The 15,758-nt window shown below is 38.4% G+C and overlaps 1 protein-coding gene across 2 annotated transcripts in view; it reads right to left on the bottom strand.

The window, feature by feature from the left end:
• Nucleotides 1–7,034, bottom strand: part of LOC137295569 (serine/threonine-protein kinase 36-like) — a 52,781-nt gene extending 45,747 nt beyond the window's left edge. Inside the window, exons 1-6 of one of the 2 annotated variants that reach the window (XM_067826987.1) lie at nt 6,918–7,034; nt 4,069–4,204; nt 3,313–3,453; nt 2,021–2,098; nt 1,198–1,377; nt 213–280 (exon numbers count right to left, since the gene is read on the bottom strand). In XM_067826987.1, the coding sequence (XP_067683088.1) occupies nt 213–280; nt 1,198–1,377; nt 2,021–2,098; nt 3,313–3,453; nt 4,069–4,152 (551 nt within the window). In that variant the 5' untranslated portion in view covers nt 4,153–4,204; nt 6,918–7,034. The remainder of the gene's footprint in view (nt 1–212; nt 281–1,197; nt 1,378–2,020; nt 2,099–3,312; nt 3,454–4,068; nt 4,205–6,917) is intronic. The other variant, XM_067826979.1, reaches the window with a different exon arrangement.
• Nucleotides 7,035–15,758: the final 8,724 nt, after the last annotated feature.

The following is a 15,758-nucleotide window of genomic DNA, read 5'->3' as shown; positions in this document are numbered from 1 at the left end:
GTGGCCAGTGGCAATTTTGCACACTGAATACGGGGTACACTAACAATGACAAATATTTGCCATACCATACCTGTAATTAAACTGCCAAAAGATCCATTCACATATCTTCTTAACAAACAACTCACAACAGGTCTTAACATAGCTATCAACTCACGACAGGTCTTAACAAAGCTATCAACTCACCACAGGTCTTAACAAAGCTATCAACTCACCACAGGTCTGCCGTGTGATCATACGGTTTCTCTTCCACCAACTCAGGTGACATGTATAGCGGGGTTCCCTGTAAATAAGAACAAATGTACACCTGCAAACACAAGACAGTCTCCGCAGCTGAGAGAAATGTAATGATATCTATGGAGTCAGATTGAAAATGCTAAAGAATTTGCCAGAGCTTCTTGTGGCGGTTCTGTTTTGCATATGAAGTCTTTTTTCGTTAATTTGTTTCAACATTAATGTACAGAGGCATGTTCAGAAGTGCTCACCCTCACACGGGTCCTGAATGGCTGTGAGCGTTTAGTGACATTAAACCATTCATGACCAACTCGTGTTATTCTGGGACAAACGGAATAGCTTTTCATCTCCTTGTTGGAGGTTACAAAAGGGGCGAGTGGTGATGAATGACATTAAACATGTATTAGACAAAATGTTATGGATGTCAGCCTCTTCCTTACTGTCTACACAACTTGTCTTAGCTATTCCTTGCCCTTCGTCAAGGGGATGTTAACTAATGATGATGATTTGAAGTTTTTTTCATGAAACATGGTCACCATATTTGTTCACTTGGCGAGGCAGCTGTGAGGGTGGTTCGTGGGTGCTTGTCCAGGCACTGGCATTGAGGATCGAGCACTTGTGGGTGTTCGCAGGGACTCGTGATTCTGACCGCGCCTCTTATATAGTGTATTAACTATGATACATACAAGGGAAGCAACTCTGCACAGTGTAATGTGTTTCCTTGAACCACTACCTCATCAAAAGCTCAATCATTGCACGTTATGATTCCTTTCTTATTTATTTTATTCACGTACATTTGTGCAGTAAAATGCAGTGAGAGTGACAATTGCTCTCTTCTTTGTCTCATGTTCAATTGTGTTATGATATCACAGATGAAATACAGAAACAAAGATGATGTGTTCACCGTGTTCACAATCTGTGTTGGCCTAAGCAACAAACATATTTTGAGACAGGAAATTTCTTCACCTTTATAGACGTGAGGACAAACGTGTTGAAGCTCATGGCCCTAGCGAAGCCGAAGTCACAGAGTTTGACACACCCTCCCTTGCCCAGCAGGATGTTCTGGGGCTTCATGTCTCGATGGAGGATCCGATGGGAGTGGAGGTAGAAGAGAGCGGACACAAGATGACAGGCGATCAACTGAACCTGGAACGAAAACAAAGTCATCAGGTGAGAAAGTTTAGTTTTATGCCACACTCAGTAACATTACAATTATGCGGTGGCACTCTGAAAATAATCAAGTCTGGACCAGACAATCCAGTGATCAACAGCATCAGCATCAAAGAATACAACTGGGACACGATGACAATCGTGTCAACCAAGTTAGTGAGTCTGACCACCTGATCCCGTTAGTCACCTCTTACGACAAGCATGGGTTACTGAAGACCAGTTCTAACTGAGATCTCCATGGGTACAAAGTCTTAGAGCTGACTAAAAAGATTGATATTTGGAAATACTGTCTATGGAGAAAAGATATTGTTATCGATAATATCACATGTAAACATTTGTGATAAAATTGTCTTCCTTGTTATTAGCTAAGTGAAATACATCCTGTATATCCCACTGTGCATTTATCAACAGAAGGCAACTACTAAACTATCAATAGTCACACATACAGTTATTACTATTGATGCAGCATTATGTTTTAGTTCTTACCACTGATTAATTGCAATTGCAACAACTGCAGTCCATCGATAGTTCAATGGATTGTTAGAGCACTAACGTCAAGTATAGATACCCATGGCACCATTCTGACTACGAATCTCCACAGCTCTAGCTTATACTGCACCTGTTCTTCAGGTAAATTCCCATCATCTTCAAGGATCTGAAACAATTCACCCTGAGCATAGTCTGTCACCACCACAACCTGGAAAAAGAACCAAATGTTTAAAGGCACAATGTCACACCACACTTCTTTAAAATATATATAATGCATTTCTCTCAATAATACTAACTATCAGCTACCGTATAATTTAATAAAATTCCGTATTTAGATTACAAGACGAAATTAAAAAGTTCCAATGAATTAATGCAATGTTGCATTAAATCAGCTGAACATTATCTAAAGTGAACCCCACAGAGTTATGTTCCCTGGAGAGCTTTTAACGAATATCCCAAGCACAACTTGTGATTGAAATCAGTTCGGCAAACACTGATAACACTGCATGCGACAGTTTTCCATGTAGGGAGAAATTGTTTACATGCCATATATGACAAGTATTGTCTGTTAGGAGGTTGTTCGCCTCTAGTTTCAATTATCTATTTCAGGTAAGTCATAAGGGATAATTTGTGTTTTATTGCATCATTAGGAATCTTAAGTAAGTGCACATGTAAGATATATATAATATAGGCCGAAATATTGTTGAAAACATGTGACATTATGCCTTAAAACAAGAATTTAAAAAATAAAGCAAACACAGCTGTGGAATAGTGTGCTTACATGCTCCTATTCATCTTTTTTGTTAACTGTTTAATTTTGTAGAATACAACATGGTAGAAGATGCCATATCTTATAAATGCTGTGGTCATTGTAAAACAAAACATGGTACTATAAGGCGAGTTAGAGTGAGTTTAGATTTACGTCACTTTTAGCAAACAATATCATAGCAGGGATCACAACAAATGGTCTTCACACATTGAACCCATGTAGGAAACCAAACCCATTCGTCGTGACGAGCAAATGCCTTAACCACTTGGCTACCCCATTGCCCCACATTGGTAGAAACATCTAAATGCAATGTTATGTCTAGACTTTCCCATTGCCCCACATTGGTAGAAACATCTAAATGCAATGTTATGTCTAGACTTCCCCATGGCTCAACATTGCAGAAACATCTAAATGCAATGTTATGTCTAGACTTCTCCATTGCCCCACATTGGTAGAAACATCTAAATGCAAAGTTATGTCTAGACTTCCCAATGGCCCAGCATGGTAGAAACATCTAAATGCAATGTTATGTCTAGACTTCCCCATTGCCCAACATGGTAGAAACACCTAAATGCAATGTTATGTCTAGACTTCCCAATGGCCCCATATGGTAGAAACATTTAAATGCAATGTTATTTCTAGACATGACTTACCTCCTTGTCTGTTTCAAAACTGTCTAACATTTCGATGATGTTGTCATGATGCAGGCCACGCATGATCTCAATTTCCCGACGCAAACTCCGGAGTTCCTTTTCAGACTTGCCGAACTTGGGGATAAACTTGAGGGCAACAATCTTAACAGGAACATACAGTATTTATTGAGAATTGACACCTTAGAACATTGTTACATCATCTCCTTGATAATCGTGATGAGAGTTCTACATGATCTGCAGTATAGGCCAAACATTGCTTGTCATGTCTTATTCAAAATCTATTATGTTATTTAGAGAGCATGGTACATATAACCAACTTAAACTTCAATGATTTGATTATTCAGAAACTTTAATGATGTACAAAACTAAATGAATACACCATCAGGTTTTAAACTTATTATATCATTACAAATGTAACTAAAAAGCCACATAAAATCTTAAATTAGTATATGAGTGAGTTTAGTTCGCGCCGCTTTTAGCAATATTCCAGCAACATCATGGCAGCGAACACCAGAAATGGGCATAATACATTGTACTTATGTGGGGAATTGAACCCAGGTCTTTGACAAGCAGACCCTATTACTATTAGGCTACCACACCACCACAAATTAAATCTTGCAAATTATTGGTAGTGTCTCAGAGGTAGAAGTAATGAATACACCTAATCAAACACTGTCTTTGGAGGAGAGATGGGTGCTGTTCCTGGGAATGTGTAAAGTGACTGACAGTTTCATAATAGTTTTCTACACAACCTACCTGGCCTGTGTACTTTTTTCTGCCCTTGTAGACCTTGCCAAATGATCCCTCCCCAATGATATCCAATACATGATAGTTGTCCATCTTATGCACAGTCTGATACTTGGATCATCCAGATTCAATGAAATGGCATCACCTGAAAATTAAACACGTCACAGAAATGTAGCCATAAGCAAGCTGAATTCAACATTTCAGTGATTACCACGATTGCATTGCTCACACTGTATCGGGGGAGTATGTGTGTGACTGAAGTGCATACACAGTTGTATTGGTAGGGCACATGCCCCATTGCTGTCATGTAAAAGGTATGACTCATTGTTGAAAACTCATACAAAATCCCCAGATGTGGTAAGTGGCAACAGTGTCGCTGATACAATGTCACCAACATCAATTTTGTAGGAAACACTTGATATTTTCGTGTGAAATAGGGAAATATATCTTTTATCACTCAAAGTTAGCATAAACAAAACTTTTAATGATTTTAAAGATTAAAAACATCATCGAAAACCTGTGTCACTTGGGTACTGTATCCCAAAGCCAGCTGAATTCAATGTTTTGGTGATTTCGACGATTGCATTGATAGCGCTATATCGGGGAGGTACAATGCGATTGGAGTGCATACAAACAGTTTCATCAGTAGGGCGGATGCCCAGTTCCTGTCATGGGACATTTCATTGACAATTGAAATCCAGAAGTTAAAGGTCACATGCAACCAAAAAATCAAACATAATTAAAACACATTTATCACTTATTCATTACATATAATATACATTGCTGCTTTTAAAAAAACAAATAAACAAAATTATAAGCGTACAATTGCGATTCAAAAGTGCAATATTTTGTACTTGGGCTTACTTCCCCCGAAACGAAGGCCTCGGGAGACCAAACCCAGTCTTAGCACCTGGATGTGCACTCAAGTGTAACGACGGATTCTGATTGGCTATTTCATTTGCTGATCTGCTGAGGGTTCATTGTGTGTACAGACAGATGATCTGTTTGATGGGCAATTTAGAAGTATAGCGAGTCACAAGAAAGTAAGATTCTTTATGGATAACAACTTCTTTTTGAGTACTTGATGCGTCGTTTCAGTATGGATTCATATACTGTTGTCAAACAAAATCATACACACTAAAACAAGTCGTTATCCATGAAGAATGTATATAGAGATGTTGGGTTTTGAAAATACATGTTCTCTGAATTTGCGCTCGATCCAATTAAAAATCATGTCAGTATAGATGGTAAACTACTGCGTGGCTGGAATCTGTCATTCGTCCAAGTACAAGGCAGGACTTGGAACTGACAAGAGTTTGCACCAGTTTCCGTCAGATCCAGTCATCCGAAAAAAGTGAATGTAGTTTGTTTGCAATCCACAGACATAAAAACACGTCATGTGTATCACACGTGCCTAATTACATAATGTGGCAGAGACGGGACTCGGGTGCACGAGTCATAAATCAACTTATTTTCTTTATGTCGTATACTCTGATAGGTGTTAAGTTCAAATTGCATGTGGTCAATGATTGAAGCTGTGTACTGCATGTTGTCTTTAGCAGACAGGCAGGCAGACATATAGGTGTGAATAAACCAGACACTGAGCTTTCTCTGTGACAGAGACTGCTTACCACAATCAACATGTTTTATTCACGTAACGAGTAGATTATTTACTTGTTTGTGTACACAACCAAGATTAGACTACTGCTCACGACCTCAGACGCTGGGCATGCATACTGTTTCAAGCTCCGCGAACCTATTCACTGCGCATGCGTTATGGACGCAGCGCAGCACAGCTGTTGAAACCAGTTTTCCCCCAAGCACTGGGGGGAATTTAGTGAAACGTTTGAACTCCGATTTCGCGGGCTTTTTTTTCATCGCGTTTTTTTCAACTTTATAGGTTGAATTGGCATTTTTGATGATTTGTTTTGGTAAGTGCATACCGAAAGGTACCAGAATCTGCAAAGTTGTGTTTTACGTTGCATGTGACCTTTAAGTTATGTAAAGTGCAAATATACATCAATATTAGTTACCCTAGATCGTTAATACCACTTCAGATGCAAAATCAATTGCCTGTATAACAAAAAATATTTAGTAAAATTAGTCGTCTGCTAGTGACAGGATATGCATAAAGCAGGAAGGCACATGATCAAAACACTCTCTCACAGTGCGGAGAGAAACGTATAGCTCATCGTCGAAAATACCCAGATGTGGCAAGTGGCTACACTTTCGCTGAAACAATGTCATCAATGCTATTTTTGCAGGAAATACATTTCATTTTTGTGTGAAATAGATGAATATGTCTTTATGATGCAAGGTTAGTAAAATCAAAACTTTAAATGATACTAAAGATAAAAATTACGTTTGGTCTTATATCGCCGAAAACCCCTAACCCTTTACAATTTTTCCATCAGCTGATCAAGTACAGATTCTAGTATGTTTTGGGGTTGAGTCCCTGAAAGTAAGGCGCCTGACTGACAGGAAAGGTGGCAATGTAACACACTGAACCACCACGTCCTGTCCACTTTCTAAAAGACATTGACACCATAATAATCACACACACAGACGCCCCTCTGCCAATGCACTGTGTAAACGATTTTGAAGTGCTTGATCTAATGTCGTCTGCGACTGGAAATACCAAACAACATTATCCACTTACTATCCATGGACGGGGGCAAAACGATTGTGCCAAATTCCATTTCTTTAATTGCTTTCACAGAAATTGTTCTTTGAGCATTGTGGATTACCGTACAATATCACGTTTGACCTGGGATAAGCACCAGTTAATATTCACAACACTGACCCACACTGATGATACTTTAAACTGAGAATGCGTCCAATGCGTGACTATACAGTACCTGAAAACGATAGCTTTTTGACGGTCCAAAATAACAACAAAGATAAGAGACATCATCGTAACCAAAGAAAACAATTTCTCGCCGCCATCTTGTTTGTATCGCGTTCCATTCTAAGCTCCAGACAGCAATTTGCTAGGCCTCGGTTGTATGAGCACTGTAACAGAGTTCATAAGACAGGGCGGTCCCAGTGATCGGGTGCTAAGGATATTCGTTTCACACACAGACAGTCCTTTGCTAATTCAAATGTTCGTTGACCTGTTTGGAAATTTAATTTCTATTGCTCCGATAACTTTCACGGTATTTCAATTTTTCCCACGTTATTTTAAATATTTTTGGAAAAATAATCTAAATTTCGAGTTCTGTTTTAATCTGTTACTTAAAGTATTTTTTCCAAATATTTTCATCATGTTTGTCATTACTTGGATTATTTTCCAGGGCCGCACTTAGCGTTTCATAGTAACGGGCACTATTCCCGTTCGAGGTGATGGTGTGAGGGTGCGTTTCTTATGACCGAAAGTTGGATCTCATAACAGTACCTGTGACACGTTGCATACAGAAGTACTGTATACCGCTTTCGTAACACATTTCCACGTTTTATTCAAAGAGTTTTATTCTTTGATCAAAACCGCAGCATCTGCACATAATGTTTTGTACTACACTTTACAAATATGTAAAGACATATCTGAAAATATGCCAAAGAACGATTTTGTTCAGTTTAAGTAATAATATATACTATCCAAAAAAAAGAAGCGCATAGAGGAGAAATCTGTTTCGAATATGTTGCATTTTCAAACATAAATAACTTGTCCACAAAAAGACCTTAGTGTGTGACATTTTACACCAGTTTAGAAGAAGGTAACGTCTGTACAACCAACTGGATGCTTTTAGATATCGGAGACGCTGAACGCGATGGTGACGACGTAGTGCTCATGGGCCCGACGTCGGGTCTCCTGGCTCTCAGGCCAATCTCTTTCTACCTGGTCCGTGCAGTTTGACAGGATATCCTCCGAAGTCCAGGCACCCTGGTTGCTGTACTCTCACCCGTGGCAGTAAGATCACGCAACTGTAGTACCCGGATATAGCGATCTTGGGCTGCAATGGTAACTTGAGGTCTGCCTGTACGGGGACGGTCATTTAAGTGTTAATCCTGTTTGATTGCAATGAGGAGGAGGAGGGGAGGATCACCTGCCGTAGGAACAGTGATCGGGCGATGATCCAGGGCAACCTGAGAGCTCAAGGGTGTGGTGACGAAATCTCACGCCCACACCTCCTTCCAATCACACTGAAGACTTCCCCCAGAACCACAACATCTATATGTGCTCCCGTGGCCCTCGAGATCACCGGACTTAAACCAGATCGAACATCTGTGGGATGCCCTGGACAGACGGCTGCGACGCCGTAACCCTCAGCCCCAGACACTTCATCAACTCGCACAGGTACTGCAGGCAGAGTGGGCTGCGATTGGGCAACACGAGATTCTGAGACTTATTCGTTCGATGCCGTATAGTTCTCGATGCCCATGGTGGTCACACTAGGTATTGACTTCAGCGCCACCACACGTCTCCATGTGACACTCATACTGACCTTTCTCGAGTTGGTGCCGAAGATGGATAAGTCTGCATTTCCAGTGTTCCATTTCGCTATATTTCATTGACTCAAAGTCGACAAGATGTTTCAAAATAAACACGAAAATACAGTTGCAATTCCCCTATGCGTTTCTTTTTTTTGGAGAGTATATAAAGGAGTTTTTGCAAGAAGAAATATCTGGACTCATCTTTTATAGATGCATTACTTACACACTTACGACTTTGTTTGTCGTAAGAGGCGACTAACGGCATTGGGTGGTCAGACTCGCTGATTTGGTTGACACTTGTCAACTTGATTGGTCCCCAGTCGATCGATGCTGATGCTGTTAATCACTGAATTGTCTGGTCCTGACTCGATTATTTACGGACTGTCTTCCTATAGCTGGAATATTGCTGAGTGCGGCGCAATACTAAACTCACTCGCTCACTATATGGAAGATACACTGTGACAGATCTGTCATGAAGTTTTTAAAAGGAAGTACAGTAAAGATACACTGAAAAGTTAAACTGATAAGGAATGATGCATCTCAGTAGAGAGTATCCCAACTACTTACTGGCAATCTGTAAATAATGTAATCTGAACCAGTCATTCCACTGACACGAGCTTCAATCGACACAACATAGGTATGGTAACTTTCAGCCTGACTGCCAAATAATATTGGGCAGAGGACCATTTGTGTAGGAACTGCAAAGGTTTTAAATGCCCTCAACATCTAAATATTTAATGTATTTAGGGATAGACATGTTTTTGTTATTACCTGTGAACGTCAATATGGATATTAAAAATGCCTTTTTTCACAGGCTGGTAAACTGAAGTTTTGACAGTTTCCTTTGCCCAAATGATCGTTGCAAAAGTACTAAAGTTATGAGAAAGTACTCATTTGTGAATCCTCAAACACTGACGAGCAAAGGCGATGCAGGTAAAATATGCTCATTTATTAATACCTATCACCACTGTTTGTTACAGGAAACGAGATGAATAGACCAATCACAAGCACTGGACCTTTACACACTGGGCGATTAAGATGGAAATCTTCAGCAAAAGCAGATGAAAACTGCAAGGTTCAGTGATGACTATGTGAGCAGTGAACATGTAGCTTTCAACCTCTTCTAAAAAAAGAACACTGGAACCGTATCAGCTTTTTCGAAGGAGAGTGTGTAAATGGGGTGAGTCAGTATATTTTTACGCCGTATTCAGCAGCATTCCAGCAATATCACGGTGAGGGACACCAGACATGAGCTTCACTCATTGTGCCTACGTGCCAATCGAACCCGGGTCTTCGGCGCTGGGTCGTCGCTTTAACCACAAGCCTACTCCCTGTGTAACTAGAAGTTTAGGCTATACGTGTGTACCTATTTTACGCCCAGAGGAGCAAGTCTAATAACACACATATATATTTAGAACGGAGATTGTTTTCTGGACTCTTCTTTTGTTTGTTTTGTTTTGCCTGTGATGTTTCGCATCAACTTACAGATTTGTCAATTTTTGTGTAGATGGCATATCAAGCTAATCTGCTCAGTCACCATTTTTGTTGTTGTCCTGAAGCTATATTTGTTTGTTTGTTTGTTTGTTTGTTTGATACTCTTCTAGCATGCTGCCTACATATAGTCTGGGCTGCTGCATAGTTACCAATGCTTTGTCTTCCTAACTGGAGTCTGATTGATAACCATTTCGTTTGGGTTTTTGTTTTTACTGACAGGCCATGCACATTTGTTTACCCTCTGTGGAAAAGGTCTAACGGGGGAAATAACCCACAGCCATATTTTGAGTTCTAGCATAAACTTATTTCGCCACTTGCTGAGTTGCTAGCAGCTTTACACAATAGGAGATAGATCGTGTACCATTTTGGCATGGTTGGCTAGTGGTTACCTCTGATTGGATAATAATGTTCACGCTTAATTATTACCCGCTTGGCGTGTAACCAATCTATATTGATCCTACACAGAAACTGGCTGTTGGTTATATCAGCCATTTTGACTGACTTAATATTTGACTCGGCCAGGTAGTCATGTTGTTTGGATAGATTTCATATTTTGCAGGTATCAGTTTGGCCCCATATTTATGCGGTTTTTTTGTGCAACTGCGATGCATTTTGTAAGTCAAACAGACTACACTCGTATTCATGTTTTGTATTCTAGAACAAATATATGTCTCTTACCTCACCCGTTAGTGACATCTCATAATGACCCGACCCTTCTCATTCGGAGGCTGTTTTAGGATTATCTTTTACCATTTTGACTGAATTCACTCACAAAGATATGATAAAGTTCATGTTTATGTAAAAAGCAGAACAAGCCGTTCTTTGGGTCCATGTATTTTATTAATATGGGCGACAGAAAAACCTAAACAATAAAACAAAAACCTACATCAATGTACACCCTGATCCCCTTAGACACATTAAAATAAGAATCATGTATGTCTGAAGGTATCAGTTATCATACCTAATGTACATACTAGCTTATCTCAGGTTAGTACAGTGCATACAAATTCAACATAAACATTTGCATGGAAGAAGGTATCTTTTACATACAAAGTCAAATGTACCAATGGCACTTGCATTAACTCCCAGTAAGCATAACAGACCGAAATAAATCTACTAATAACAAACAATAACTAAATCGAAAACCAAAGAGAATTCTCATACAGTTTTTCAGTGGAGGTATATAAACTCACCCCCAACTAGATCCTTGATTACATCGCTATACACACGGACAGGGTTTCCTCGCGTAGTACGATGCGGCTACAATACAATGAGTACTGATAGTTTCATACAAACACGTCGTGGTATTAATAAGGATGGCTTGCATGCTGTTCTACCAACATTATTGTATTCAACCCCAACCTAATCACTCCTACCAACACGTGGTTTTGGAACTAACAATTTGGAACAAATTAAACAACTGATCCGAAATTGGAGTGAATAAGGTTCACGGAACCTGCAGAATAACATTTAGCACGGGAGATAACTGCTTACGCTGAGGGACAGTTGAAATAATAAACACTACAACAGAAGTGTCACTAATTTGTGGATCAAACAAAACAGGATTTTTGGGCACTATTTGTTCTCCTATGAAATAATTAAGTAACTTACATGTTTTCACTTTACAGTTCTACTCCATGTACGTTTCACGACAACACATTACAACAATGAGGCATTTTTCAGTAATAGGTAACATATACAATGAATGGCTATGAGACAATCACAAGTCATTCACACAAATCACAACTTCTTAACATTGAGATGTGGTCAGTGCCAGTATCAAGATCAATATATAGCCTAAACTCACTAAACTCAGTGTACTTACTCAGTCCTGAGTTAGTTATTTAAAAGCTGTTTCGTGGTCAAAATGTACTGCTGCTCGGCTCGCTGGCTAAAACAAAGGGGATTGGAAGTTAGTATCAAATCCATCAATCGATCTTGAAAATTATAGAAAATATTAATAAACCTAAAGCTCGTAGTGAAGCAGTCACTGAATCTGAAAAAAAATGACTTGGTAGACATGTGGAGACAACTCAACCCTTTAGAAAGGAAATAAACCTGGTAGAAAACAAAACCTAGACAACAGTCAAGACTTGATTTTTCCCTAGTCTCTACAGACATAGCTAATCTCACAGTGTCGGCAGACATTCACCCGGGATATAAATTTGATCACTCGGCCATCACATTGACCTTATCGATCTCTCTGAGTAAGAACAGAGGAAAGAGGTACTGGAAATTCAACATATCTATTTTGAGAATTAAAGAATACACAAATATCGTACAATAAATTCTTCTAGAAACTAAGCTAGAATATGCCAAGAACTGTTATTGCCAAGAAGATCTTAAGGAAATCGAAGACCCAAACTTAGAACTTACTATCAGTGACCACTATTTCTGGAGACATTCCTTATGAAGGTCAGAGGTAAAACCATCTCTTATGCTACCTATCATAAAAAGAAAAACAAAATATTGACGCTGTAGAATTAGACAACCAAATTAAAGAAATGGAAGACGAAATAAGGAACAATTTTCAAGCAATCAATGAAGATCTCCTTTGCTGAATTATCATCAGCCAAACTGAAACTTGAAAATCTTAAACAGGAATGTATGAAGGCCCTTGATTTTTTAACTAGATCACTGTGGTACGAAGAAGGAAAAAAGCCTACACGATATGTTTGTAACCTTGGAAACAGCCAATATACCAGTAAACTAATTAATTCTCCTATTGAAGACACTGGAGAGGAAATTTTTGATGGTAAAGATCAATGAACAAAAATCTTTCTATGAAAATTTATATAGATATTCGGATTTAATAATATTTCAGTCCCATCCCCGGATAGCCAAACGAGTGAAACTTTGGAAGAACATTTTGATTTAAAAGAAATATCTATCGATAAAATCAGTGAAAAACATCAAATCTCCTGGACTTGATGGATTTCCAATAGACTGCTTTAATGTTTTTGAAGGAACTGGTATATAAAAGCAGTTTTTGAAAATGAAACATTACCTATTACTTTGAATAGAGGGGTTATTACTTGTATTCCTAAAGCTATCAAAAATAGGAAACTTTTGAAAAACTGGAGGCCCATTTCACTCTTTAATTCTTTATATAGGATTAACAGTACATGTGTAACTATAAGGATTAAGAAAATTCTGGCCTTACTTATTCATGAAAATCAAAAAAGGATTCATCCCAGGCAGATGTATTGGTGACAACACTATTTTGCTTTTAGGTATTATGTTTGAAACGAAGGAGAGAACATCAAAAAGCGTTTGATACTGTCTCTAAAGACTTCATTACGTTAGTGCTAGAAAAAAATGGCTTTGGAATAAAATTTAGAAAATGGGTCTCAGGGCTGTCTAGTAATGCCAGTTTTTATGTTATATAAAATGGCCATTTATCCTTACCATTCTATAATCAACGTGGCTGTAGACAAGGTGACCCTACATACCCATGTCTCTTTTTATTTGTGGCTGAAATCCTGGGCTGTATGATTAGACAAAACAAAGACATCAACATCATCGTTTTGAATTGGCAAGAATATGTTTAGGACAGTATGCAGACGATATCCCAACTTTTTCTTGACTGACTAAAACTTGCTATCGAAACGTTGCATTCCTTGTATGAAATGTCTGGACTCAAAATGAATATTGAGAAAACAAAACTTATTTGGATAGGCTCTGTGGCTGGTAAAACATTAAGCTCTGTGAAAACTTAGAACTCGACTGGCATATAGGCAATTTTGAAGTTTTTGGCATTACCCTCAATGCTAACTTGCAAGACTTCTGGGTCATAAACACAATTAAGAGAATCGAAACGTAGACCACTACAGTTAAATGACAGTTATTAAATGTTTAGCTCTATCTACCTTAGTTCAAATATTCATAGCCTTACCTACTCCCCTTCAAGCTTTTGTTAAGGAACGATTTCAAATATATTCTTAGTTTTTATGGAATGGGAAAATGGACAAAATATGATTAGGAAATAAGATGAAGGTGGCCTAAGAATGATCGATGTCAGTTCTTTTATTCAAACTTTGTAGCTTTCTCATTTAAGAAAATGTTACCAAAATTCCAAATTTAAGAACCCAAGCCAGTTTTCCTTACCCGAAATATCTTCATTGGGAGCGATTATCAATATCCGAAAAAAAGGTAGAAACCCCTATTGGAGATCTGTATTGGATGCCTCGTCAAACTATTTAAGAAACAAGAAAGAATATCCCGATAAAACTTTCTTTATATAAAATTGGTATGACAAATGGTTTCATTGTGTTAGGGACATATGTAACACAAGAGGCCTAACGACTTTTAATGAACTGAAAAACATATAATATCCGAGGAACTTTCTTAGATCATCAAAGACTGTTATGTAGCTTCCCCCCTAAATGGAAACAGTGCATCAACCAGCAAACATGTATAATTAAATCGAAACAGTTTATGCAAAGGGATTCAGGTATTTTCATGACAATATCATTGCCACTCATACGTGTCCCACAGTGTGTGAAAAATGGGCGGAAAACTTCAGTCTCAACTCTCCAACTTAGAAAAATATGTTTCTCCAGTACAGGCGCTGTACAAAAGATGTAAACCTTTTGGAATTTCAATTTAAATTTCTGCATCGCATAGTTTACACCAAAAAGGAATTAAAGGCTATGAGCCTAGTAGACGATGATATATGCACATTTTGTAAAACAGACCGAGAAGACCTCGCTCATCTTTTCCTTCAATGTGAACATGTAAAGCAATTTTGGGAGTTATTTTTGTATACCCACATAAATATGGATATAACCTCGGATTTCAAAGCAATTCTCTTTGACTATCCTGACCAATATACCCTGTTGAATCACTTAACCTTACTTAGCAAAAGCCATATATTTGTAAGCAGTCTAAATGGCAACACCCTATTAATTGATAACCTTATAAATAACATCAAACAGGTTTATGATACTGAAACGTTTATTGCTTGTAAGAATAACAAATATAATGCCTTTGAAAAAAATGGTCGCCACTCACAAAACGTTTTAAACTTTAAGCCACGAATTACACGTGGATTTCAGTAATAACCAACATTCTGCAAACTCTGCGTGTTGCTCGAACACCCATGCACAATTTTCATTTGACATAGTTACCATGATTGCTGTTTGTTCATGCGTCTGTAGCTATTGACTGTCTTTACTTTGAAAACATTGTACTATTGTTTGAGTCTTTGTTTCAGGCAAATCACACCTACTTCTGATTTACTATTAGCTGATAGCCATACACGCTGTAGATACCACTCTCCAATTTTTGCAGGTCAAATATGTGTGTACACCTATAGTATAAAGCCCATTTGATATGGTGGTCCACTTGCTTACAGTCATGGAACGACTCTGTCTTTGCAACTGTTCTGCCACTCTCCAACATTTTCCATTTTTAAAAACATCCATGGACCTTTAATCAGACAATCTTACTTCTGAATGTGCATTCTACTGGCATTCCGGTATTGCTATTAGTCTATGACCATTTGTGCCTCTAATAATCAGATTAACTTTACCTGATGTTAGATATTTAATCCGTCTGTAAACGCACTAGTAACACCTCAGAAAAAACAAAGTGAGCTAGATATCGACACTATGTGTGTACTGGTTACTTTTCAGAATGAGGCAAAATACGAGAAACCGACTTTGAAGAGCACAAGTACCGCTTGAAAGTACAAGTCTTGAAAGCATCACATTTTGCTGGCACAGATCATGTATTGAAACAAAATGAGAAGTCTTCTCTCAGAAGTAAAGTGT

The sequence above is a fragment of the Haliotis asinina genome, chromosome 1, assembly GCF_037392515.1.
Source record: "Haliotis asinina isolate JCU_RB_2024 chromosome 1, JCU_Hal_asi_v2, whole genome shotgun sequence".
Lineage (NCBI taxonomy): Eukaryota > Metazoa > Mollusca > Gastropoda > Lepetellida > Haliotidae > Haliotis > Haliotis asinina.
The sequence above is the reverse complement of the archived record's forward strand: the minus strand, read 5'-3'. Positions and strand labels throughout refer to the sequence as shown.